The sequence below is a fragment of the Leishmania infantum genome, chromosome 19 (assembly GCF_000002875.2).
Source record: "Leishmania infantum JPCM5 genome chromosome 19".
Lineage (NCBI taxonomy): Eukaryota > Euglenozoa > Kinetoplastea > Trypanosomatida > Trypanosomatidae > Leishmania > Leishmania infantum.
The window spans coordinates 255,208-282,185 of record NC_009403.2 but is presented as its reverse complement, the minus strand read 5'-3'; the positions used below and the strand labels follow the sequence as shown (position 1 = coordinate 282,185).

Sequence of the window (26,978 nt, the reverse complement as noted above, 5' to 3'; positions counted from 1 at the left end):
GTATGTGTGTGTAAGGGTGTGGCGTGCAGTTCTTGCCGCACGGCTGGAAATCGCCAACCAACAATTAACCGGCGCTAGTAGACGAGGAAAAAAACGAAAAAAAAATCCACGGCCACACAACCAAGCAGCTTGACCGCGGGTGACGGACTAGAGACGAACAGGCTGTACGCTCAGACACACGCGGAGAGGCAGAGGGATGCAGGGAAGGCGACGGAGGCAATGTGTTCGTGCGTGCGTGTGTGTGCGCAGACAGTAAAGGGAGAGGAGGAAGAGCTGAAAACGGCAGTGGAGTGGTTCAATTCGTGGTGCTTGGGTGTGCGCGTGTACGGCGTGGAGGCAACGTAAGCTCCCCTCGACACACCGGTTATTTTCTTTGGGCTCAATGATGGCGAAAACAGAAGAGCCCCTCGCCCTCAATAAAGAAACAACAGATGCAGCGACGGTGGTGGTCGTAGTAGAGGTGGTGGTGGGGGGGGGAGGAGGTGATGACCGTGTCCGCATAGGAGCGCCGGGAACGATAGCAAGGGGGTGAAGGAGAGAGACACACTGGACAGGAGACGTGGCGACGACCACGCCATACACGCGACGGCACTCCGGGCCATGCATCTCCCCTCCGCGGACCCTGCTCTGTCCTTCCAGTCGGTATGCCCTGTGTCTCTGCGAGACACAGGGCACGGACCAGGACAGGTGAGACACCCTCTTCTTTCTATGGGCATCTTTGCGGTGGTGAGAGGGCCACAGCCCACACTCACACGGGACAAGCGCTTGCGGTAGAGAACGACGCTCACTAGCGGCTCTCCCGCACAAGCAAGGGGCTTCCGTTAGAGACAGAGAAAGCCTCGTTGTTAAACAAGCAGAGTGGTGTTGGTGGCGCAGCGCAAGGCGCGGGGTTGTGGCAGAGAGCAAAATTTCTTTGCTTACATGCACCACGCGCAGCACCGCGCGCGGGCTTGCCAACCACCACCACGACCACCGAGAAAGACGGCCACTCGAGTAATAACGAGCACGGCAATGCGGCCAACAACACGAGCACGCCGACTCGTGTCGGTGTCACAGAGAGAGAGAGAGAGGGAGTGCGGCACAGACATCGAAAGGCATCGGCAAGAGCATCGTCAGAAAACTCAGCACACCGCCACACACAACGGAAAAAATATAAAAGGAGGTGGCACCTTCACACGCTGCCCAGCACACGTGCATCGATGTCTCCTCTCGTTGTCTGCTTTATTGGCACATCCATGTGATCGCGCCCCCCTCTCCCACCCCCGCATCGCCTCCCTTTCTTCTCTTGTGTGACCTACACGTCGTCCTTGATGCCGCGCAGGCAACGCAGCTCCTCGTCCGTCACCGGGAACTGGTTCGCTTCCAACGCCTGCTCAACGAGTTTCTGCATGCGGTAGTGGCGGTAGCAGAAGTAGAAGACGGCTATGGTGAGGATGAAGCCGAGGATGGAAATCACGATCGCCCCCGGGGAGGCCGAGAAGGCCGTGCTGAGGACGAAGGAAGCATCCCGGAACGTGTCGAGCGGTACTGCGGTGCTGTTCGTCAGCCACACAAACGACCACTCCGTAATTTCCAGCGCCGGTGACGCCTTCGAGTTCCAGGTGCCGATGAAGAGCGAGCTGCCATTCAAGAGCTGGATGTTGATCGAGTAGGCCGCGTAGAGGCGGTTGCCGGTGGAGTCGATGGTGCAGTCGCCAGCGAAGTTGTCAATGGATGTGCTGCGGATGTAGGGCAGCAGATGGGCGGCGACATTCAGCGACACATTTTCAGCGACGGCGCGAGAGACGGAGTCTATCAGGACGTAGCCGGCGTCCACGGCGAAGCCAGCGTAGGGGCTGATGGAGCTGATGTCACACGACTCCACCGACGAGAGGAACCCGCCGTCACTCATGAGCTTGCGCATCTCCTGCCGCGTCGTCGCGTAGTCGCTGCTTGTGTAGAGAGTGTTCAGTGCCTCCAGGCGGGTCTGCGTCACGTTGGGGTAGATGCAGATGGAGCTCGGCAGTTTCTGACGCAGCGCATCGCCGTTCGCCGAGGCCGCAGCGGCGTGGCAGAGCGCGCTGTCCATAAAGAAGATGTACTGGCGCATGTAGGTGAGGTAATCACTGAGCCTGAAGAAGGTCTCTGCCTGTGCAGCCGTGAATGGGTTGATGAGAATGATGATGCGGCTCACCAACTTGGCGTAGATCTTCTCCATGCAGTCCGCCACGGTGGCGTTGTTACCGTCGGAGAGGTAGTAGGTCGCCTCCACGTATAGGTTCTGCTGCTGCATCCTCGTCGCCATCGACTGTGCGCGCGAGATGCCGAACTGGTCGTTTGAGGTGATGATGATCACGCGTTCCCACCCGTAGTGCACGCAGAGCTGCGTCACCGCCACATCCGCAAAGGTGTTCTTTGGCAAGCTCCGCGAGAAGTAAGGATACGTGTGCACGTTGTCGGTGAAGTAGTCGTTCGAGACGGCGTAGTCGAGCTGCGGGATATGAAACTCGTTCACCACAGGGGTGACAGCCATGACAACCGCGTCGGAGCCCGGTCCGGTGAGCACTGTACACGAGCGAGCTATCGGGATCAACGACGCCAGCCCCATGACGCCGCTAGCGCCCGTGCTCACGGCAACAGGGTAGAAGTTGAAGACGCTGTCGCTGTCGTTGTCTGCGACGTTTTCGTTGTGGGCCGTAAGCACAAACAACATTGAAATCATCATCTGCGTGAACGCGCAGTTCGAGGGCGACGCCATGCAGATCTTTGCTGTGCGCAGCGGCGACGTCTTGATGAGGGCACTTGTCACATTTGGGTTCGCATTCACCTGCGCCGCGTCTGACGAGTAGTTCTTCAGAGTCCACGTCACGAGTGGGTTGCGCACCGTGTGGCTGGCCGTGATGAGGGAGAATACGGTCTCGACGCGCTGGTAGTAGATCGAGTCGAAGGCAACGTTGCCGGTGTAGCCGCGGAAACGGGCGGCGCGCAGCGCAGACATGTTGTCGATCGCCCCCTTCGCAGCGTCCAGCATGAGAAGGCCGTCGAGGAGGTGACTCAGCACGAAGGCGCCGTACTCATCCACGGCGGTTCCGTGCGTCGTGGGAAAGAAGCCTTGGCTGACGAGCTCCGCTGGAGGCGTGTAGGCAGAGACGAAGATGGCACCCCACGGCTTCGCGGTTCCATTGACGTCACTGGTCAGGTCTGGAAGCACATTCAGGCTCTCGCGCGAGGCGATGAGAAAAACGCTGTTGGCGGCACGGCGGTTGCGCTCCACGGCGGCGTGCAGGCGACGCGTCTCTGCTTCCCGCAGGAAGCAACCCACGCCCCGCGCGCGGTACTTGATGAGGGATGCGACGACCGCATCGTCATCTGTCGTCGAGGCAGCGCCGTTCATGAATGCGTGCGCCACAATAGTCGCCGTTGTCGACGCCGTCTGCCCCTCCGACGTGACGGCCTGTGCAACGCCGTCGCCATAGTCGTCGTTGCTCAAGGCCAGGCTCATGGAGTACCAGTTCAGCTGATTCGACACGACCTCGAGCAGCCCACGGACGTTGATCATGTCGCGCGGCACCATGCACATAGTGCGCAGATTCGTCTTTGGATCGCACAGACGCGTGTTCGATGAGTGGGCGGAGATAATGAGGATGTCGGACGTTGTGTCGTTCTGCCGCAGCATATCCACCACGGATGCCGACACGTCGGCCGTCTCGGCCAGGAACAGGACGCTCGGGAAGGTGAGCGGGTTACTCAGCAAGACGGTGATCTGTGTCAGTGCGGTGAGGAGATTGCCGCCAGTGTCGAGGATGATGGGTGCAGGGCGGAAGAGAGTGTTCAGGTACTGGTGCGTCGCGGATGTGTTTGTCAGGAAGGCCGTGATCGCCTCCGAGAGAGAAACCTCTGTCAAGGTGGTGCGGCTGAGGTCAGTGAGAATCACCCACACCAGTCCACTCGAGTTTCCGGTCGCTGCACCGCTTGCACTGCAGGTTAGCAAGCACACAAGCATGACGAAGGCAGCAGTGGCGAGCAGCACGACCGCTGAGCGGCGAGGCTTCGCAGAAGTCAATGCGGGCATGCTTCTCTCCCGCCGTCTTCCTTTCTTCTGCGGGCTTGTGTTGGTGCCTTTTCTGCCTAGCAAGCCTTACTTTAGCAGTGGAGTGACGGTGGGCAGGCGTCGTGCGATCTTCTCGTCGTTAGAGCGAGCCGGGAGTGGAGTGAAGGAGGGGGGGGCGGATAGCGGCCGCTGCGTCAGGCTGGCGTGATTGCGTGTGCGTGTGTCGGCGCTGCCCCCCAACTTGTCGGGTCCACAAGATTGATGGGAATGGTCAAGATGAAGGCGTGCTTTTCCTTCTGTCCTAGACCAGGCACCGAATCGTCGCTCTCAGCACACAACCAAGCTCGCGGAGGGGGGGGAGGAGGTGCGTGGGGGTCTCTGAGCGCACAGCTGTATCTGGCGGCGGTGCTGACCGTGGCGGCGGGGCAAGAAGGAGCAAAGACTACCACTTGTTTTCGTTCTTGTGACAGCCCTGATGGTGAACGAGGAAGCGCTCAAAGACAGGCAGGGGAGGGGGCGAGTTGTTTGGCCGTCACCAGCCTTTACGTTCATGTTTTTTTTTTTGTTGTCGAGCATGTGCGGGTCGGTGTCGAGGAGGTGGAAGGACCCGCGCGGTGTGCGCGTGCGTGGGCATCGGTAAAAAACAGCCGAACAAGACAGGGAGAGGAAAGAAATGAGTGTCAGCAGAAGAAAAGGCGAGTGGGAGAGAGGGGGGGAGGGAGGGAGCCAGGGAGGGAGTGAGAAAGCCGCACGCAACGACAAGGCGGACGCCAAAGCGCTCCGAAGGAGACAGGCAGCGCATCACCAAATAGTCGGCGCGCCGATACTGCCAAGAGGCATCGATGCGCTCGGCTTGGAGCGGCTGGCGGTGCGTTGCCCGCCAATGGTGCACCCTGCCTTTCTCCCTACCCTCCCCCACCCCCTCCCACACAGCAACCTATCCCCTCCACGGAAATAAGACACGGGTGGGAGGGGGTGGGGAGGGCCGTGACGAGGGGGGGGAGCGGTGGTGGGCGTCTCTGCAAAATGCACTGCAAGTGGTGGCAACAGCGGCGTACGGTGCGCATGAGCCCCTCAGCACTCACTAAGGCTTTCTCAGCCACCACAGCCAGCGAAAGACTGGAAGGGGGGGGGGGCAGCAAGAGAGGCGGCTAAGACAGGGGCGCAGGCAGAGTTCTTTCCTACTGCCAGCAACACCTTGCAGACGTGGCGCATCCCTGCGACGAAAACGTTTTGCGACCGTCTAAAGATCCACGCACGTGTGTGGGTGCCTCACGTTGTGTGTGTGTGTATGTTTTTTTTTTCGTCGGTGTTTTTTAACGCCCTCCATCTTCGCTGAAATCTCCAGAGACACACACTCAAACAAACATACGGGCATGGAATGCGGCAGCGGCGCTGGCAGCGAGTGGACGGCGAAGAGGCCATCGATGCAAGCATGACATGGAAAGAAGAGGAAGGAAAGAGATAGGGAGGGAAGGGAAGGGAGAAACAGAACAAAAAACGGTCTCTCGATACACACACACACACACAGACATGCACCGACACAGCAAGATGAGCAAAAACGGACACCGAGCGGCTACAGGGACGTCGTCTTCCTTTTTCTGTGTTTTGCCTGCTGTAACCCACACACCGACGCACCGGCGTACACACATACTCACGAGCTCGGCTGGGGTGAAGAGAGCAAGAGAGCAAGAGAGAGAGAGAGACAGAGACATGGGACGAGTACATGGAGAGCCGCCGCTCCTCGAAACGCGCAACGCGAAAGCGGAGAAGAAAAAGAGTACGCGGACACACACGCGCACATGAATACAAAAAGAAAATGCTCAACGAAAGGCAGGTGAGCGTGAAAAAAAAAATCTAGCTGAGCACGTGTCGCAGAGGGAGGGGAGAGGAACAGTTGCGGTGCGACGGATAACGGCGGCGATGGCGTCGGAAGTACGGATCGAAGCGCACAAGAGAGAGATACAGAGGGGTAACCCAACAACGGACAAGAAAGCGGCAACGGCGAATAGGCAGGTTCCGCGCATCACCGCCCCGTTTACGATTCTCACCCGAACCTTTTCTGACTTTTTCCCCTTTCTCTCGCCCCATCTTTCAAGCTCTCTTCACGTGCGCTCTCCACGGAGGCGCAATGCTAGCTGCAGGTCCTTGGGGTACAGCGTTACACGTTTGGCATGAATGGTGCACAGATTCGCGTCGCTGAGCAAACTCACAAGGTAGCTTTCCGTCGCATCCTGCATCGCCTCGAGGGCGGAGTGGCGCATATGCATCGTGTCCTTGAAGGTGGACATAATCTCCTTCACGAGACGGCGGAACGGGCTACGCGCGATGAGCATCTCCGTCGAGTGCTGGTATTTGCGCACCTCGCGCAGTGCGACAGTGCCTGGGCGCCAGTGACGACGACGCTTGGAATCAGCGATGCCTCCGCGCATCGCTTTGGCCTCCTTCTTGGCCATCGAGCGGCTCTTCTTGTTCATCTTGCGACTTGCCACATTCTTCTTCGGGTGGCTGGCCACAACAGCGGCCTTGGTGACGCCGGCCATACTGAAGGAGCTGTGAGCGGGTGTGGCAGTGAGAGGGGGTGGGGTGGAGGGAATCGTGTATATCAGTACGTGTACACTTGAGGTCGCGCGTGAAGGAGAGCAGATCAAGGCACAGGGCGGACAGAGAGAAGGGGCGTGGGTGCTGGGACTGCGGGAACGACGACGGAAGAAGAGGGGAGAACAACAAAAAAGCGTTGGCTAATGGAGACGCAAATCGAAGGCCGAAGAAGTGAGAGGGAGGGGAGAGGGAGGGAGGGGGGCATAAGAGGGAGACAGCATGGTAAGCGACACAGAACAACAACAAAAGAAAGGAGCCCGTGCGGGGATGTGTTGGTGCGGAGAGACGGAGGAGGTGGGTCTGAGCTGAGCAGACACACACACACACACAGACACGTACACGTACACACGCATACAAATATGCACATGTAGGTATGCATATACATCTATGCAAACATATATATATGTCTAGATCTATGTGTGTGTGTACACATATACGTATGTGTCTATCACGCCAAGACCGTACGTGCGGTGCACTGGTTTGCTTGTCGGCTTCCGTTCTGTAGCCGCCGCGGAGGGCAAGCACACACACACACACACACACACACACACACACACACACGCACAAGGGGAGAGAGCAGGCGCGAGCGCTCTTCGCGGAAGTAGAGGTGGAGGCTGGGGCGACAGTGGCCTCACATGTCCATCAAGGAAAAATATTGCTCCAGTTTGCTGCGCACCCCAACGGTCCACTCCACCCCTAAGCCATTGAGCACCGTCGTCAGCTCGGCCACCACGTCCTTCGGCTCTGTCGGGGCCACAATGTTCGTCACCTCTATTTCGTACGTCTCGCACTGCCGGTCGCCCCGTGAGCGGCACTGGGTGAACGGGATACGTGGCGCCTGCGCGTCGGCTGGCAACTTGTAGAGCGTCCTGTCCAAATGGATGATCAGCGGCGGAACGGGTGGCAGTTTGCCTGCCGTTCCGTAGCCCCGGTGCTGCTGCTCCTGCTGGGAAAGATAGTAAGAGGTGGAGGTGTAGGTGGGCTGGCTCTGCTTTGCGAGAGCCGACGCTGTCCCAGCAGCCCAGCTTCGCTGCAGCGTCGACTGCTGCGCTTGAGCAGCCCACCACGGCACTGACAGGCGCTCCGTCGTGAAGGTGGCGGTGCGGCACAGCTCTCGCACCCCGAACTCTTTCCACACCGTCTTCACCACCGCAAAGCGCTCGGCGTACTCGTGCAGAAACTGCGTGGGGTTGTCGATGAGAGCACGAGCCACCACCTCCGACACATCGACCTTGCTCGACAGCGAATTCTGCTGGCCACCGCTGAACACCTGATGGGCCTTGAGAGTGAGAAGGTACTTGTTCGAGTGCAGCTGCTTGCGCAGTCGCAGGAAGCTCTTTCCGCGCCGCAGCGTCTGCTCCGGGCTGTCGAAGAAGAAGTCCTCGTTCGTTTCCTGTAGGTAGCCGTTCGGATTCGTGTGCCACCACGTGTCGTCAGCCCCGGCCTCCTCGCCTTCCACGGGGTTCACCTCGGTGTTTGAGAGGTGGCGTCGGTCCTGCGAGCTCTGTGCAGTAGCGGCCGATGTCGACACAAGCAGCTGCTGCAGGTTGCGTCGCACCTCCTCGTACCCATTCACGTTTGTTAGTCGAAGCTTAACGTCGTTCGCGTCCCGCTCCGCTTCGCGGGTTGCCGCGAGATACTGCGTGTACCTCGAAAACTTGCTTTCGCTACCCATGTGGAACGGCACCGCAAGCTGGCGGAGGAAGTTACCCACCTCCGTCGCCACGTCATCGACGGCGACGCCGCACTTTGGTACCTCAAGCTCGTAAATGGTAAGCCCTGGAAGAAGGTAACTCGCGTCGACCCGCACTCGCAGTCCCTCTCTGAACTCCCGCTCACTCTCTGTGAGCTCGAGCGCCGTGACGAGGCCCTGCTGCAGGGCAATCAGTGGGGCGTACGAAAACACCTTCCGCAGTGTCATGAATCCAGCAACGGCCTCTAGCTGCGGCACCACCGCAACGGCGCCAGCACCACCACCATCTTCCAGTTTTCCGCCCTCCTTGCTCAGAGTCCGCTGCGACGTCGCGAGCTGCTGCTGCGTGTAAGCCGTGTGCGTCCCCATTGCTGCAAAGCGAACCTGCGTGAAGTGCGCGTCAGAGCTATCAGGATCCGCGGCCGACGCACCAGCGTCGTTGGATGGCGCGTAGGCGCGCGCAATGGCACTCAGATGGGACAGGATCCGCACAATCGCAGAATCGCCTGCGCCGTCGTCGCTGTGCGGACGCTGCTGTGCGTATGCCGACAACACGGTAAAGATATTGCTCGCGCCGCCGTCTGTCGCCGTCGAGGCAGGGACAACGCCAGTGGTGAAGAGGGAGTCGGGGACAAGGCGCACGAGTGCCTCCACCACCGCCGCCGGCACCTGCGCGTCCTCCACCACAAAGCTCATCTGGTGGCCGTGCTCCACCGTGTTTTTCTGCTTCAGGATAAGCTTCCCGGCAGCGCCAGGGATGAAGATGGGGAGCGGGAGTCCGTGATCAGATCTGCCGCTGCCTCCGGTTTGCGGTATCACGGTCGCGGCATGCGCACAGCCGAAGGTGCTACTACCAGCCGCAGCGCCGATACCCGGCGGGACCTCGCCGCGACATGCACGCAACAGCGCCTCGTACTCCGCCTCTGGGTCGTAGTTGCCGTTGCCGCCTGCACTCGCGCTCGGAGCCGAGGCCGCGGAGCGGGCGTAGACAGACGCCGGATCGCACGGCACGCGCAGCCGGAGCACGCTACTCCGCTCCTGCAGCGCGGGATAAGGAAAGTCAAAAAATAAGTCGTAGTAGCACTCATCCTTGAGGTGGTGGTTGGCGAGGGTATTGAGGGTGCGCTGGTAGCTCTCCGCATCTTCCAGCGAGAGCTTCACCTCAATCTGCATAGCCGTTGCTCTTCCTCTTAACAGCGGGTAATTGCTCAGTCGATAGAAAGGAAGGAAGAGTTACCGCGTGTCAGGCACGGGGAGGAGAGACCGCAGCACGACAAGGACCGCCCTGTTCTGCTGTGGCGTAGAAAAATTGGCGTATATCCCCTCTCAGTGTGTGAGCTTCGGGGGTAAGGGAGGGAGGTGGGAGGGGGTGGGGGAGAGCACGCGGGGGTATAGAGTCTATGCGGTGAGAGGGATCCGTGCGAAGGAAAAACAAGGTCGACACACACGGAGCGCACGCTGGCTGTGCCGGATGGGTGGTTGCGGTGGCTTGGGTGGGTGGGGGAGGTTGTCGTCTTGATACGCCCTCCCTCTTTGCGTTTCGAGGTGGCCACTCTGCTACGTGCACCGCGGCAGAGCGAAGCAAAGGCAGGGCACAACGCGGGCAAGAGTGCGATGAAGGCGCTTTGAGGTCCACATGCACCGGCGCATGCTCTCGTGCGCCGTGGGCGGTGGAGCAAGGGCATGGGGAGGGAGGGAGGGAGGGGGCAGAGAGGAGGGAGGAGGGGGGGGGGTACCGCAAGAAGACAGACAGGCAGAGCGCTGACGTTCGTGCTCCATGTTTACATCCACGCAGACCCATGTAGAGCTCTCGAGGCGCAGGGTAAGTGTGGACAGGCAGTTCAAAAATACGCCGTCTGCGCGTGCCGGGATGAACTCGTGCCTCACACGTGCCCCTTTCTCTTCCCTGCTCGAGAGTTCGAGCACGCGGCGGTGCGGCCCTCTCGTCTCTTCACCGGTGAGGGCATGTGCTTTGATCTCGCCTCGACGCTGTCAAGCAAGCGCCACTAAAAAAACAACGGGAGAGATCCACCTGCGGCTCAAGCCTCAATGACGGCCGCGCACCAACGCGAAGGCACGGCCGCAGTGAGGCGATGAGCAACAACAACAAACCGTCAAATACGGGTAAGCGCTCGCAGCGGGGAACGCAGACCCGTCTTTAGCACGCCTGGCACCGCACGTGAACACACACACACACACACACGCAGCGCAAAGTAAATGGGGAAGGGGACGGGTGATGGACGGGCCCTAAAATTCTTTCAAATTTCCACCTCTTCCCTCGCACGCGGTTCGATCTTTTTCCTCTCGCGCTTCTCGTTGCCGAGGCTCATCCAACTCCTCGGCGCACACAGATATACATATATATATATATGCATCGATATTGAAGCAAGCGCATGTACCCGCATCGCCAATGTCCACCTTCCCTCCTCCCCTATACGGCCGCTGCGCCTCCGGGAAGAAGTAAAGACGGAGGAGGAGAATGAGGGTATACGCAGGCACTCGGAGCGAGTGATCGAACAAGGGCAGCTGAGCCACACGCACCATACGGCACGCACGTGACTTGTGGACACCGCATTCCGCGCAGGCGCCTACTCCTTCTCGTGGTTTATGTCCCCGGGCACCTCCACCATGAGCAGCGTGTCATCATCATAGTCGATCTTTACCATTGAGGCGATACCCATGAAGCAAGCCACCACCACTGCGGCGAAGGAAACGACGCCGATAAGGTACTCCTCGTCCTTGGAGGAGAGACCCACCGTCGGGTGCGGTGCAACGTATGTCTTGGAGTCAGCGCTCGCCACTTGCGCCGCGGTAATGGAGAGCGCGACAGCGACGAGCGCCCACATCTGCACGAGTGCCGTCGTGTTCATTCTATCGCCTTGCAGCTACTCTTGCTTCGTGGGTCTCACAACTAGCAGCTGTTGCCTGAGGGCGACGCACTCTTGATAGACAAGTTCGCGCTCGATCCAGCGGTACCCAGAGACACCACCCCTATTTGCTTGTGCAACCAAGATACGGAAGCAGACTGGAATGGATCGGGAAGGAGTGGGGAGGGAGGAAGTATGTTCGGTTCTCGCGTCTGTGCGACGTTTCCGCAGCGAGTTTCTGTGCGTGTGCAGACGTTTTGCACGCGAGTTGTGTGGCGGAGCAGCGCGAAAAAAAAATTATAGAGAGAGGACGGTATCAGAGTGAGAGCGAGAGAGAGGCGCCACCCAGAAACAACCCGAGCGTGCGTGTTGCTTGGGGCGGTTACACAAGCAGACAAGACATGAGCGAAACAAGGAGATAGAAAGAGTAGGCGAAAAGGAGATGTGATAGTCATGCCAATCATGCCGCCGAAATAGAAAGGGGAGAGTGGAGAAAAAGGGGAGGGACGCGCAACGACGTTGGACAACAGTATGAGGCGCGAGTGAGGGACAACGTAGCGTATCCGTACTTCTTTCGTTGCCGTTGAAAGCGTCACGACCGCTCGATATACTTTTTTTTTATCGAAAGATGCGCTCCTTTCTTTGCGTATACATGCTTCTATATATTTGTACGCGCATTGAAACCTTGTGCAACGCCACTGAAGCGGAAGAATGTGGAATGTCATGAAGCGCACCAACCTGCTGTGCCCCTTTTCCTTGCATCCCCTCTGCGCGCCACTGCATGTCGTCGTGTTAGCCGCCGACACAAGAGACATGGCCGCGTAGAAACACAGACGTGGATGGCCAGCTTTTCTCCTGTTTTTTTTTTCTTGCTCTTCCCAACAGGGCACCCTGCGGTCCCGCGTAGGCAGACCGGTACGCGCACGCACACACACACGGAAGCAACACTAGCAAACGTTCAAGGCCGACACAGCGTGAGAGAACAAAAACAAGCTGGGAAGGCCCTTCCTTTTTTTTGTATTTCTCCAACGTGTATGCCCCGATCCCGCCCACGAACACATGTCAGCAACACAGACGCAGATGCAGCCACTGCTCACCCGCCTCCGCTGCACCCCCCCCCCAGGTCTGCGTCCCGGTCCTGCGAGGGCAAAACCGTCCTGCCGTCGAATCGGGGCCGTGCGCCTAGCGAGCGCTTCGTGTCCTTGCCCGTTCCTCCCCCCTGCATGCGTGCTGCACGATCAGCATCCGACAGACGGCCCCGGCGGTGGGCAGCGCGCCTTAATCGCAGCGGGCCGCATCCAGGGCCCTTACTCGAGGGCGGAAGCGGCGGCGTCCGTCTTCCGGGCAACAGGCGGATGCCAGTGCGGCTTCTGATATTGGTGGCCAGTCCCGAAATTCATGCAGTTGGCGTCGGCGCCTCTGGCATCGCCCATTTTGCATGCTCGTGGAGCTTCTCCGTGTGTTAAAAATCCGCAGTAACCAGAGACAATCTGAACTGTGAGGCGCACGCGGCGGGCCCACAGTAGCGCCAGCACTTGTGCCCAGATACCTCGCGATATGTCCTCTTCCACAATTTTGGGGCCCGCGTCGACCGCCCTGAGGGCGGGAGAGCGAGCCCGTAACAACAATGACACTTCTTTGACGTGCCGTCGATGATGGAGTTGTCTTCGCAGCAGGTAGAGTCCCAGCTCCGCTGCTCTCCGCACTCAGCGAGGTGGCGGCAAGCGAGGGGGTCGCAGCCCCTTGCCGCTGCACCTATGGATGCATGAAAATTATAAAACATTGCGGTCGTGCTCCTGATATTTGATGGCTGGCTGAATTCCACCATCCGTGCGCAGATGGGTAAGGAAGCTTCGCAAAACGAGAGCGTTGGCTCATGCGTGCCGCTCGCTATTCCTCGTCCGGAGAGCCCCACCGCAGCCCGGCGGGGAGTGCTGCGTTGAAGCGCACGCGACCGCGGCGCATGAGGGAGGTGGTGTGTGCGCGTGCGGAGCTCGGAGGAGGGGAGGGAGGGGGGCTCGATGCCTGGCTTAGTCGAATGAGAACGGGAGCGAGAGCGGCGGTAGGGACGAAGAAAGAAGAGAAAGGTGTCGAACAAGAGGGCGCAGGGGCACAAGAAGAGTGGTTTCGTGAGGCTGCCAGTGGAAGAGAAGAGGGGCGGCCGAAGGGCTGGGCGAAGGCCACACGGAAGCGGTGGAGAACACCACCACAGACCATGGAATGCTACAGGGCTCCATGCCGCTTAGCGGGGCACCGCACAGGTCGATGTCAACGTCCATTCGCACCCGTCACGCGCGAACTAAGCGAAAAAGGCGAAGAGTTGCTTCGGAAGAGATCGCGGAAGGGGTGTGTAGGGGATACTCACCGACACAACAATAAAGAGACGTAGGCGCGTGCAAATGCGCACCAATGTAAACGGCACCGCTGCCGAAGTGGAGGGCCTCTGTGAGAAATAGAGAGGGGTGAGGAGCCGATCCACACAGACGCCATGAAGCGAGGAGCGAGGGGAGAAAATAAGGATCAAGCAGCACAAAAAACAAAGGGCACAACATGCACCCCACTTGTCGCATGCATCCGCGCGCTTGGTGCCCGCATCTATACATATTTTTTTTTCGTTGTCGCAAATCGCCTTCCCAAACTCTCGCCACACTTGCATGCGTCCGCACGCACAGCATCCGCGTACTTGCCAGCACGTGTGTGGGTGCGTCACTGACTGCCTATGGCAGCTGAAACACAATCCGCAACAGCGAAAAAAAAGTAATAATAGGTAAATAAGAGAGACAAAACCCAAAAGAAACAAGGGCGAGGGACATCTGCAGGGAGCGATGATCATCAACGTAAAGACGTGCATGTGATGATGCATCACCAGCGGCGAAGGATGAAGACGGCGCGCTCAGGAACGAAGGGAGCACGGGCGAATACACGCAGAAACACGTAGACACAGACCGACAGACACGACAGAAGACGGAAAAATGCGACGCAAACCTGAAGACAAAGAAAAAGTCAACCAGAAAAAAGAGAGAAGCGCAAAACTTAAAACCAACAATGCCAAACAAGGTTGCATACGTCCTTGTCGACGCTGCCTCTCTCTCAACACCACCCCGCCCGCCCAACAGCAGACGTACACACGCATACAAAAAACCAACATAGAGAAGTAACCGCATTTTCCATATACATACACTACATACATATGTGAATACCTATATCCAGATATAACCATAGCGTATAGATATGTGTGTGTGTATATCGGCTGGAGATTTCTGCGATTCGCTTGTACAGATACACCGAGTGAAAACGTGAGATGCGGCAGGTACACATGACCATGAGAACGAGCTGCTTTTTCAAAAAAAAAAAAATCTTTGCTGCCGCTGCTGCCTCTGAGAACGCAGATCATGAGAGCAACGAAAAGAAATACATCAATAAAGATGCTGGCTAGCGGCAAGCAAGAAACACACAGCACCGACAGGCACACACCGATACCCACCACCAAGACACAAGGTGGAAGGGATGCACAAAACACGAAGACGGCAGAAGAGAAGGAGGCCGACATAACAACGGACAACAACAAAAAGGGATAAGACAGGGGAGACGTCAGCACTGAGGCGCTGAGTCGGCGCAAGAGGGAAGAGAGCCTGTATATGCGTCTGTGTGTGTGTGTGTGTGTGTGGCAGAATGAGGCGCATGAAGCAAGCACAATGGCCGGGAAGGCGAACACACACATGCACACAAAGCAGGCAGTTAAACGACGGCGACAAGGAAGAGAGCCGATGGCAGCCATCCAGAAGCCGGCGAGGGCACCATGAACATTTCACGCTTCGTCTTATCTCGGAATGGGCATTTTCGTGTTCGCTTCGAGTTTGGGAGGGGTAGGGGAGGGGCGGATTGGAAAGGCCTGCTGCTCCACTCCTTCGTTCGTTAAGGCGCTGTACATCAGGGTCGCAGAGAGTAATGGACTTCGAGAGCGTAGCGGACATATGTTTTCAAAGAAAAGGCGGAGAACGACTACATCGCTGTTTCTCCCTGTATTCTTGTCCACGATGGCTCACATCGAGGCGGCTTGAGAAGAACATGGACACCACAGCGTGCCCTCGCGTCGAGGGCCTTCGCCATACACGAGTAGCCGACAAGAAGACAAGCTGCTGTTGTCCCCTCCACAACCAAAACGAGAAAAAAAAAACGGAAAAGCAGAGGAGAATCCGTCAATCAACGAGCAAGAGGGCGCACATAGAGAGAGAGATGAACAGATAGAAGCTGAGTAAGCGAAGTTTTTTTTCGTGTGTGTGTGTGGGGGGGGCGCGTGTCTGCGTATTCCTGTCCCTTGCCGTTGCGATGGTTGGGTGGGGAAAAGAGGGGAGAAGAGCTTCCCTTTTTTGTGGTATCGATTGATGTAAAACAGAGACGAAGCTAGGTCTCGAAATGCTGGTTCGTTCGGTGGTGATGGCAGCGGCGGCGACACACGGAGAGAGAGGGTGGGTGGGGGAGGGGGTAGAGTGAAGACACACACGAGCCCGCATCCGCGAGGAGACATTGAAACCAAAAATAAGCGGCAAAATAGAGAAGGTGGCTGCCACGTCCGCTGATGAGGTCCACAAGAAAGATAACAAAAACAAAGGAAAAGAGAGACAGACTCAAACGTCCGCACACGCACACAATACACACCGCGCGTGAAACCAACGAACCCAAAACCAACGCAGCCGACCGCACTATCCCTAAGACAGAGCGTGCGAAAACAAAAAGAAGAGGGTAGCACGTAAAACTTACAATCACAACGAAGAAGAGGTAAGGGGAGGCCTTGAGAGGGAGGGAGGGAGGGAGGAAGAGAGTGAGGGCGCAACAGCGGCGCAGACGGAACAAATAACTACACAAGAGGTGAGGGATGGTGCGGAAGAGGAAGAAGAAGCAAAAACAAAACAAGCGAACAACAAAGAAGAGGGCGGCGAAAGAAAAAGAGCGAGGGAGAAGAGCACAGGGTCACACATACATACCGTACATACACTATATACATACACCACAACAGGTGAGCCTAAAGACACACGCACACACATGCATCCACGGCAGAGCGGAGCAAGAAGCGAAAAGTATATACATGCACAGATAGCGATACAGAGCAGTGGGGCATAAGGAAAGGAGGGGGACAGGGGCCGGAAAAGGATGCGCATGCTCGAATAGCGTGATCCTGTCTGCCAGTTGCATCCGCACCGCCTTCTCATTCTCTCTCGTTCTCGCCGGTGTCTCATGTTCATCGACAGGGCGACACAGATACAGAACAAAAAGAGGGATGGAGAGAGACACATCATACGTGCCAGAGCCATGGGACAGGGGACGGGGTCGATGGCACCGTGAGCCATCTCCACGTGTGGGTGATCACAACACACGCACAAGGAGCGGCAAGAATGTGGAAGGGAGAACGGAGCAGAGCGCCAGCAGCAGCATTGGTAGCTGGTGCAGTGTTGTGTGTCGGTCGTTGCCCTCTTGCTCTCTCCGGAGAAAGAGGCGGGTACCAATCGGCGTGCGCGCCCCCACCATCGACCGACCCTGCGCCCAACATCGCCCAGATTAGCATGGAGAGACAGACGCAACCAGACGTTTCGCCTACGCGTACAGTGAAACCCCTTCGCCGCCGATACGGTTCACCCAGTGCTCTCACTAATGCCGGGTCAGCCGCGCGCTTTCTCCGATGGGCCCCTCAAGAGGGGAAAGGGGGCTGCGGCAGTACTTCGCTTACGTGAGAGCGGGTGCCATCCGGGGGTTCTGTGGTGCGAGGCAAGACGACGGCGGCTCTGGTAATGGTGGTGGTTGCGAGGATGCAGTGTGCACCGGCGTGCTCTGTCCTCCAGTGCAATCTCCGACGGCGTTTCCCGGATCCGACAAGCCGGACACCGTGTGGGCGTGGAAGCGTGGGATGTCCACGTGAAAGTGGAGACCGCGATACTCGCTACTGAACTGCTGCTGCTGATGGCGCTGCCCCTGCCAGCCCGCAGGCGGGTAGCTGTCCTGGCTGGACATGGGTGCGAAGCCGTAGTCAAGGCTAGTCATGTACGTGCTTATCGCTGCGTGGGTATTGCAGTACACATCGCGTATCTCGTCGCGCAACAGGATACCCTGCTCATACCGCGGTCCTGTGCTGCTACGATGTCGCTCACTAGGGTCCGGGTAGCTGGCCTCATCGTCCATCATGGGTAAGCAGGGCGCCGCAGCTCGCATCGCCATCCACCTCCCGTACCGCAGGCCGAGTTGCTCCCCGATGGACAGCAGCGGCGATCCAGAGAAGCCCGCCGTCCCCTGTAGCGGGGCCAACGGCACCGGAATTCCTGTGGGAGGGACGCTGGGGGCAGCTGCCGCCGCGATGGGGGCCTTGCTGGCCAAAACGCGGGAAATGGCTGCGTCGAGCGCCTGCTGCGCAGACGCCACGGGGATACCATGTTCGCCGCCGTTGGTCGCTAAAGCCGGACGTGACGCACCATCACCGCTGTTGTGCGCAGCGGCAACGTCCGCCGCCAGCTCCTGAGCGAGGCGCAACGCATTGTGCACGTCCTCTCGGTAGTCAGCCAAGAGCGCTTCCCGCTCCTCAGCGGCTGAGGCGATCTTGCGGCGGTAGAAGTCGAGCGCCTCTCGCAGCCCTGTCTGTTCGCGCTTCATGCGCTCGCTCTCCTCGACGAGCTTCGCGCGCAACCCGCTTACTTTGCGGAACTCATCGTAGAGATACCGATACCGCGCTTCCGCCTGCGCGACGGTTGGCTTCGTCGGTCCCATGCCAGACGAGCAGCTCCGATCCTCATCGGACTCAACGTCAATATTGTCCACCCCGCCCACCGGGACTGGGGTGTCGCCCTTGCCACTGGCGCCGCCGCCCTTACGGGCATCCGAGCTCGCGTGGAGCGGGCGTGTTGATCGCTCGGCTGAGCGCGGCTGCCGTGCCTGGGAGTGCGGCTGCTGTTGAGCGGGTAATGGGGAGTTCATCAGCGGCGACAGAGGTGCGGACGCGGCGATCACTGACGTGCTCCCGCCCACCGTGATCTTCAGGCTCGTCACCCCGGGAACGCCGGCACGCACAGGCGCCGCAGCCGGGCAGCTCGATTCCGTCATGCCCACCTGTACGATGGGCACGCCGGCGCCCATGTTGGAAGGCGGCAGCGGAGCGGCTACGCCGACGGCCGTACTGATTCCGACTGAGACCCCTGCCATCGAGGCAGCCATGCACGACGACCTGCGTGTTGCGTTGACTGTGTTGACGAGGCTGCCACTCAAGGAGGCGCTGGCGCGATTAAGAGACGTGAGACTGCTGCTGTTTGTGATCGACGCACCGGCACCAATACTGCTGCCGAGGTTCACCTCCCCATAGACCGCCGGTGGCCGGTAATCTGCTCCGCCAGGGGCCGCGCCACTCATCGGGGGAGCGGTCATGCTGCTGCTGGTCGCAGCGACGCCGATGATTGGTGTCACCACAGCACTGCTGTCTGCGCGGCTGTGCGGCGAGGAGGACACCTGCGCCGTCGCACTGGCGGTGGCCATGCCGGCAGGAGAGCCACATTGTACAGCGCCACTCATCGTCGGACTACTGCTCGCGCCCGCTAGCCAGTCTCCCTGATGGCCGTTCATGCGAAGTGGCGACGGCCGCGGCAACGGCTGCTTTTGTTGATCGTATGAGGACGACGTCGTAGAGCGGTGCGCACTGCCACCCAAGCTGCTGCCGTGGTGATGCACGTTGCCAACGTAGAAGTGTGGCGGCGGCAGCGGTGTGAGCGACGAGGCACCCGCATCCTGCATCGCCTCACCATAAATGCCGGACTGCATGTGTGGCATGGGGAGTGGCGACGGCTGCTGCTGAGAGGCATGCACACTCTTTCGGTTTCCGTTACCCGCGGAGGCGTGGTGGCTGGCAGCGCTGCTCGGCAAGGAGTGCACAGGCTCACGATGACCGACCGCTGTGGCGGACGATGAGGCAGCGTCACAGGCTAGTGGTGCTGCCGTAGGCTGAGCGGCAGCGGGCACTGCGTCGCCATCTCCGTGTCCGGCTCCTTGCGTGCCGCCCTTAGCCCGAGCCCGAGGGTACATGACTGAGTGGGGGGCGAGTGGATAGTGGTGGTGACGGTGGCGGTTGCGGGGGAGGCTCACGAGAACAGAAACCACAAATTCAACAGAGAAGAACACACACACACACACACACAGACAGACACAGGCGTAATCAGCGACGGATACGTGCTCCCTTACGCAACCACTCACTCCACCACACAACAGATAACGCGCGAAGGCGCGGAGAGGGGCAAAAAAGGAAGGACGGCCCCCCCCGCGCACAGAGAGAGCGAGGGAGGGAGGGGGGGAAGCGAAAACAAGGGCGAGAGAGACGAGCCACAACAACAAAGGCGGAGCGTGGACTTGGAAAACAACAACGCACGCAGAAGGGAGCTCTAACAGAGACACCCAACAGAGAGACGCAGAGGCGTGTTAATCTGTCGATACAGATGCGCAGAGGCACGGACGGAGAAATCTGTGGAGGTACACTTCTCAACCCCCCAAAAAGGGAGGCGAGGACACACACGCAATACACACAAGGACGCACGCACTATTGGGGGGGGGAGAAGGAAAGGTTCTGGATGGGTAGGCAGTGCCAGTAGTAGGGATGGTGTGAGTGACGGCAGTGGCGGCACCCAACGTTCAAGCTACCCATACAACGAGGCGCACAAGCAGACACGGGGAGACGGGAGGTGTGCACAAGCGCCGGCGAATTCGTGCACACGAAGGAATTAACAACGACGGCGGCAACTACAAAAACGAAAGACCGAAATGATGACAAGGCGGATATACGTATACAGATCGATATATATATAAGGGCAAGCGTGGCGGCGCCCCGTTGACGGTATTCCCCGCTTGTGTTTTCGTCTTTTTTTTCTTCACACTGTGCGTGTGTGTGTGAGGATGGAGGGAGGGAGGGGCGAGGGGGCGGGGGGAGGGGGGAGGTATCCTCTGCCCTAAATGTCGTGGATTGCCCCGATCCTTTCGCCAAGCCTCGTGCTAGCTGTCGTTCCTGCCCACCGCCACTTGCCGCAAAGCACGACCAACAGCAACAAAACGAGTGTCCCCGTTCAACGGAAAAGGCGAAGTGAAGAGGAAGGAAGTCAGGAGGAAAGGGGAGGGAAGATCAGCACTTGCAGGAGACAAACAACAACAAGACTGCGGGGCCGGCCAAGGCAACGCACGCTCGGTCCGCCAGCAAAGAAGGGGCAGGAATGCCGAACCAATGATAAAAGGAGCGAAGAACGAAGTAGAGAACAGTAAACGGGCAGCCACTCACCTAAGCATAAAGAAAGCACTGCCCAAGAGCCAGAAGGGGTTATGTTTTGAGGGGAAGGAAGGGAGGGGGGAGGGAGGGGTGGTGACGTGGGGGGTCCATCAAGAGTAAATACAACAAGGCTCACAACAACGAAACAAAAATGGGAAATAAGTGGGGAGGGCGAGGGGAGACTTACAAGGATGATCTGCGTACACAGTCACGTAGAAGTACGCGCACAAGGGAAAGGTTACACGTCCACGTCGCGGAGCCTCTACTTTTTCTTTTCTGTATTTTTGAGACTGCGGCTGCTTTTCAATCGTTCGCTTGGACGCTCTTTACTGTTTTGATCGGCTTGATTTCGTCTTCCTCTTCTTACCTGTGCGGGCCGCGAGTCTGAGAATCCCTTTCAATTACCTGGCGCTGGTGGTGGTGCGTGTGCGTGGGGGGGGGGGGGAGGGGAGGGAGGGCGGTACGACGCTAAGGCGATACGTACTGTCTGCTGGAACTGCTTTCTTTATGTGCTGCTACCAAGGTGATAAAATCTCGTACAGAGATGCGGATGCGCTCGCGCGCGCGGGTCTGTGCCGAGCTCTCGGTAAAGGATAGGGCCACACGAAAAGAGAAAAACAGCAATAACCAAAAAGCGTATCTGGGAATGAGAGTTAATGCTGCGCTGGTGCAGAAATCAAGGGAAGAAAGAGTTGTCCCTACTTACAAGCGCTCCGTTCGATTTCTCGGTTTCGTCCTTTGCCTTCCATGTTTTGTTTCTCTTCTGTGCGTGCCTCTTCTTGCAGAGACGCGGCGTGGGATTCAGTCTTCTTTTCGCCCACTTGCTTGTTGTCTGGCTCGGCACCTCAGGACGCACCGCAGCACGCAGCAGCGCAATCTCTTGTTGTGTTGTGCTCGTCCTCCAAAGTGGCGGAAAAAAAGGATGTGGAGGGATAGAGAAGACCGCGCCGGTAAAAGCACAGAAAAGGCAGGAAGCCAAAAAAAAAAAGAAAGAGAGCGACAATAACCGAACACACCTTTTACCCTGATGACACTTGGTCTCCGCAGGACGTCGTCTGCCTGCTCGTGTGGGCCTTGTCTGCCAGGCTTCCGGAATCCCCCACCTTTACAGTCGCTCACTTGGCCCTTTCCACTGCCGGCTGCGGGGGAGAGACGAAGAGGCGAGGCAGCTGAAAAAAAGGGGGAGGCGCAAAGAAAAACAACACGTAAATAGCGAACGTCTGTCTGAGTAGCGCGTCTGGTGTGTGCGTGAGCTTGCAAGGGAAGAGAGGGGAAAGGAGGAAGGTGGTGGGGTGGGGACGGAACGGAACCAGAGGCGTAGCACGCACAAATCACGCACAGAAGCACACACACACACACAATCTATCAGCGATAGGAAAAAAGAAACGGAGTCGATGATCCTCTGCTGAAAACGGGAACACACACAAAAACAAAAAGATAGAAGGAAGTAAGAAGGGAGAGGGAAGGGGGGGGGAGGGAACGGAGGGGTCGACGTGTGTGGTGGTGATCAAGAGACAGGCCAAAGAAAACGCAAGATGCTAGCACAGGCAGGCAGCAACCGATATCCACCGCCCAAAGCGAAGATAATCCTGCCTTGCGATCCTTTTTTCCTACCCCGCCTGTCTCACAGGTGAAGGGGAGGACAGGGACGAGTATCGGTGGTGATTGTGGTGACCGAAGAGGTCCCTTGCGTGCCAGCACAGAGAGAGAGACCGTCGCAGACAACCGTCACAAAAGGAAGCAACGATCACAGAGCAGAAAAAGGACTTCAGAAAGGCGAAGGAGAGGAGGCCGTGATGGCGGCTGTGATGGATGGATGACGAAGCCGACAACGTTGCAAACAACAATAAGAAAGAGGTGCTGGGAATGGCGAGGAGAACAGAAACGAGCAAGCGAAAAAGAAACGAAGGATGCGTACAACAGCGAAAGAAGGGTGCAGGAGAGATGGGGCGCAAAGAAGATGAGGGATACTAAGAGGAGAGGGTGCCGAAACAAAAAAGAGCATACACACACACACATAGAGTCCAACAGCTGCGGCCGACCACTCCGTCGTCGTATGTCGAGTAGGTCGGGCGATAGAAACAGGAGGGAAACGTGTGAGGGAGGATCAAGAAAGGGGAGAAAACGAAAACAACAACAGCAGCAGCAAGTGGAAGCGACGCAGCGGGATGAGAGGGGGAGGGGGCGGCGGTAGAAGCAGCGGCAGCTGCAAGAGACTCACAAACGACGCGTCGACAACACAGGGAGACAGAGGAGTCAACGAAATACGGAGAGCTAGCAAGAGAACGCAAGCACGAGTCTATGCAGCAACAACAAAACGAGAAAAAAGACGCTAAGTTTGAGTAAACAACAAGAACAAATTTGCTTTATGTGTTCGTGTGTGTGTGAGAGAGAGAGGGCGAGAGCAGCAGCGGCGGCAGCAGCAGCAAAAAAAAATGTACGGCGATCGTCACACCAGAAAAGAGGTACCCCGAGGGTAAAAAGATACACGCACACGCACGCCTGTGGTGCAGAGCGAAGAAAACAGAAAGACACTTGGCAATGTCAGAACCAGAGTTAGGGAGACGAGAGAAGAGGGCGACCCTAAGGAAAGAGAATGCACACGCGCACAGGAAAGAGGAGAGAGAGAGGCGACGAGCTACACTAAAAGCGAACAATAAACAGAAAGATGGACAAGACGTGAAGGCACACGCGCGCACGCACAAGAGGAAGAGGAGGATACGAGGAGAGAGAGAAAAAGAACCACGGTATATAAAAACGGGTGGCAAGAGGGAGAAAAGGGGTAGGGAGAACAACGACAAGAGAACGAGTCCGAGACGAGAGCGCGAGAACACACAAAAGAAGAAGTAACCCACTAGAGCAATCAAAAAAAAGAAAAAAATAGAAAAAAAAGAGGAGAGCAGCAAAGAAAAACGTGACAAAGTCCGCGAGTGTCAAGGAGTACGTGAGAGGGACAGAGACAAAGGCCGGAAGGAAAGCGAGAGAGAAAGGGTATGCGTCTGTGTCTGAGAAAACAGAAACGAACCAAAGAAGAGAGAAGCAAAACGGAAGCAGAAAAGGACAGCCAAACCAACTCGAAAAGGAAAGAGAACGAGAGAGAGAGGGGGGGGGGCACGGCACCAATGCAGGAAAGTAAAGCAACTAAAAAGCGACAGACGGCGGCTACTTCGAGTAGACAGTACCTGACACGCACACGAACAACAACGGCAACGGGGGAAAAGGAAACGCGCGTAGACAGTGAGGCAGGGCTGCAGGTGATCAAAGGTGCGTAGAGCGAAAAAAAATAGGATGGGGAGATCGGCACGGTAAGACGGGATCGATATATATATATATATTATCTAAAAGAAGTTTGAGATACACAAAGGTGCATATACACACACACACACACTCACTCACGCACGCACTTGCTCTCATACAGTCACGAGTGCGCTCCTTAACCGGCAATGTCTGTCTTTCGCTTTTTTCGGTATGGAAACCCTGTGTGTCTCTTGCTCTGCTTCTCCCTCTCTTGTATCCGTTCACTGAAAGGTTGAGATTAAAAAAAAAAGGTGCGGCAAAGAGAAGGAAAAAAAACGTGTATATGTGTACGTGTGTGTGTGCGAGGGGTATGTGTGGATGCTGCGGGATCGATCCGATACCTGTAAAGGGTCGCGAGGGACAGGGAGGGAAGCGGAGCGAGAGGCGAGGGGTGAGGGGAGGGAAAAGGGGGAGGGGGGTTTGGCAGAAAAAAAAAGTGTACGGAGAATGGAAACAGAGAGAGAGAGTCGATGGAGGCACGAGATGAGATGCGTCCGTCAACGTGCCTCTATAAAGTATTTTGTGTGCGTGTGGAGGAGTGTAGGGCCTGTGGAAGGAGGAAGGACGGAAAGAGGGGGAAAGGAGGGGAGGCGAAGAGATGCTTGCACGTCCGTTTTGCCTCACGTTGGTTCCATGTAGGTCGGACTGATGCCACACACATACACACACACAAAACAGAAACGTCCAGAGCGCGCGATGGCCTCACCTAACTTCCGTGTTTGCTTAGCGTTTCCTTTTTTACACGCTTTTCTTTCCGCTTCTTTGGTGACGTTCTCTTGTCGTGGGGGCCGTTGTTGTTTTGACAGGTGGCGGTGTGCGGTGATCCTTGTGCTGCGGCACGTGATGGTGCGGCAACGGCCAGTCCTGTTTTTGATCGCCTTGTGGGTGCGCACTTTTCTCGTGGTGCTCCAGAGCGCCGATGATAAGTAAGACCGTACGTGTGGCAAAAAACAACAACGAGAGAGAGAGGGATTAGGTGAGCGAAGAACACGAGACGGCTATGCACCAGAGAAGGGAGCAAGCGTACAAGAGACAGAGATGAGGTAGGGTCGCCCGTCCCTTGTTCTTTTTTTTTTCGTTTGCCGGACAAGGTGGTGGTAGATGTGCGCCGTGCGTGGCTCTGACTTTTCGTACGTTCGTTGTTGTTGTTCCCTTTTCTTGTTCGTATCACGGTATCGTGAATTCGATTTTGTACGTTCTTCGCACTTCGCTACCGTCGCAGTCGCTGATGTTGAGGTGTGGGGAGGCGTGGTGTGCGACGACGAAGGAAAGATCCCGGGGGGGGTGGAGGGGCTAGGGGTGGAGGAACGTGTAGTTGTGAAACCCCTAGAACAAAGACAGAGAGCGTATGATATATATATATATACATATATATATATATATATCACGCAAACGAAGCGGGCTCTGTGTTGTCGAATGCATCCTGTGCCCGTGCATGTGGTGTGGGCGTGTGTTTCACAGTAGAAGGGAGAAGGGGGTAAAGCAAGGGAGGTGAAAAAGGAGCGCGACAGGGAGGTGGAAAAAGCGATCGTGGCCGAGAAGGGAGGAGCCGACCGGCTGCAGTACGTGGCAAACACCTTCTATACGTGGTTGTCAAGTGGTTGCTCTTCTCGCTTCTCCCTCGCACCTGATAACTCACTTGAGAGAAGAGAGAGTGGGGAGAGGGCTGGGGGTGGGCGCGTTGTGCGAGACAGCGCAGACCGGAGAGCGCAAGCATCAAATACAGGAAGAGCAGTCGTTCCGCTTCGCTTGAGGTCTTTAAAGCGTTACTCCTCATGGGCTCGATGCACCCGTTGGGATATGTGTGTGGGTGGGTGGGTGTATGTGTGGGTGGGGGGGGGTGCACNACAAGAGCCCCCTCCCCCTCCTTGCACACACACGCACACGTGCTCCTCAGTCTCTTCCGCTTCCTTCGTCACCACCAACACCCACGATCTCGGTGCAAGCATGGAAACAGAACACGCAGCACAGACAGGTATAAATATTCATGTATACACGCGTGTGCGAACAGAGAAGCTGCTAACAGGTCGCACAGCACAGCAAGAAAGGGGACGGGAAGGATACATGGGCAACAGAAGCGAGGAAGAGTATGGAGCAGTTATGGGGTCGGAGATGGCGTGGGTCAGTGAAGACGCACACAGACACGCATACACAGACACAGACACGGGCACACATACGCCTCTAACGAAGAAAAAGAAACAACGGAGGCCCACAACGCGACGCGAGGCGAGCCTGTGCGACGCAGAAACGTAGCATGGCGTGGGAACAGTGCAGGAGGCAGATGCGGAGAGGGAGAGTGCCACACACGGTCGCGGGCACACGCCAACGGAGGACACACCACCACTAAACAGCAACAAAACGTCAGCGAGTGCATACAGGGTCACAATCACCGAAATAGAAGACGCACGTAAAGGGGGAGATCGAAGAAAAGAAACGTGAGAGAGAGACGTACCGCAGCGTCGCCGCAATCTGCGGTCATGAGCGTATCCATTTCCAGTACCACCTCAGCACAGGCGTGCCCCTGGGCGTGCGTATTATCACGTCACAGTACGGATGCGGGAGAAGAAAAAAAGGAAGGAGGCAGCGAGGATGGTGTACGACGAAGACACCTTCGCCACAGTCGCTGCCTGGAAACGGGCATACACGGATGCGGACAAGAGGCGCAACACAGTGTCACAACGCGCATCGTAACTTGGAGGGAGGGGGAGGGGGGCGATCGCGCTGCGCAAGCCTCTTGAGAAAGCGGCGAGGAGAGAATGGAAAGCCGCCGGCGCCGCTTGCCGCTGCTAGGGTTTTGCGGAGGGATATCTTGGGTGTAAGCTGCTCAGTGTGGCCGCTCACGTTTATCGAAATATTCCTTACTCAGCGGCGATGCTGGACGTGCCCTCCAGCGTGGCGAGGTCCTCATTCGACGGCAGCGCACTTCCACTGCCCCGCTCTGCGCGGCGTCGTCGTCGCGCTTGCGTTCATAGCTTGGGTGGAGACAGGCTCCCAGTCTTGTGCCGTGGACTAGGGAGCACGCTAAAACGCTGAGAAATGACAGTGATCGCGCTGAAGTGGTGACTATGAAATCATCGTCCCCCCATCGTGCACGTGCAGGGGGTTTCAAGGGCGCGTGGCCGAAACCGCTCGCGTCACCCTGAACGCTGCTGAAAAAAAAAACTATACATATATATATATATATATTTCATTTTGGCGTTGCGCGTCCGT

At 57.4% G+C, this 26,978-nt stretch overlaps 5 protein-coding genes across 5 annotated transcripts; all 5 read right to left on the bottom strand.

Annotated features, from left to right (window-relative positions):
• Positions 1 to 1,294: 1,294 nt before the first annotated feature.
• LINJ_19_0640 (putative extracellular receptor) lies at positions 1,295 to 4,051 on the bottom strand (the record flags this gene model as incomplete). Its single annotated transcript, XM_001464989.1, has 1 exon — positions 1,295 to 4,051. The coding sequence occupies one exon, from the start codon at positions 4,049 to 4,051 to the stop codon at positions 1,295 to 1,297; it is 2,757 nt and encodes a 918-aa protein (XP_001465026.1).
• Positions 4,052 to 6,135: 2,084 nt separating this feature from the next.
• LINJ_19_0630 (putative histone H3 variant) lies at positions 6,136 to 6,573 on the bottom strand (the record flags this gene model as incomplete). Its single annotated transcript, XM_001464988.1, has 1 exon — positions 6,136 to 6,573. The coding sequence occupies one exon, from the start codon at positions 6,571 to 6,573 to the stop codon at positions 6,136 to 6,138; it is 438 nt and encodes a 145-aa protein (XP_001465025.1).
• A 689-nt stretch (positions 6,574 to 7,262) lies between these two features.
• LINJ_19_0620 (conserved hypothetical protein) lies at positions 7,263 to 9,497 on the bottom strand (the record flags this gene model as incomplete). The annotated part of the gene is made up of 1 exon (XM_001464987.1): positions 7,263 to 9,497. One exon carries the CDS (start codon positions 9,495 to 9,497, stop codon positions 7,263 to 7,265), a length of 2,235 nt encoding a protein of 744 aa, XP_001465024.1.
• Positions 9,498 to 10,912: 1,415 nt separating this feature from the next.
• LINJ_19_0610 (conserved hypothetical protein) lies at positions 10,913 to 11,194 on the bottom strand (the record flags this gene model as incomplete). Its single annotated transcript, XM_001464986.1, has 1 exon — positions 10,913 to 11,194. The coding sequence occupies one exon, from the start codon at positions 11,192 to 11,194 to the stop codon at positions 10,913 to 10,915; it is 282 nt and encodes a 93-aa protein (XP_001465023.1).
• A 5,718-nt stretch (positions 11,195 to 16,912) lies between these two features.
• On the bottom strand, positions 16,913 to 19,246 carry LINJ_19_0600 (hypothetical protein, unknown function; the record flags this gene model as incomplete). Its single annotated transcript, XM_001464985.1, has 1 exon — positions 16,913 to 19,246. One exon carries the CDS (start codon positions 19,244 to 19,246, stop codon positions 16,913 to 16,915), a length of 2,334 nt encoding a protein of 777 aa, XP_001465022.1.
• Between the last annotated feature and the right edge of the window lie 7,732 nt (positions 19,247 to 26,978).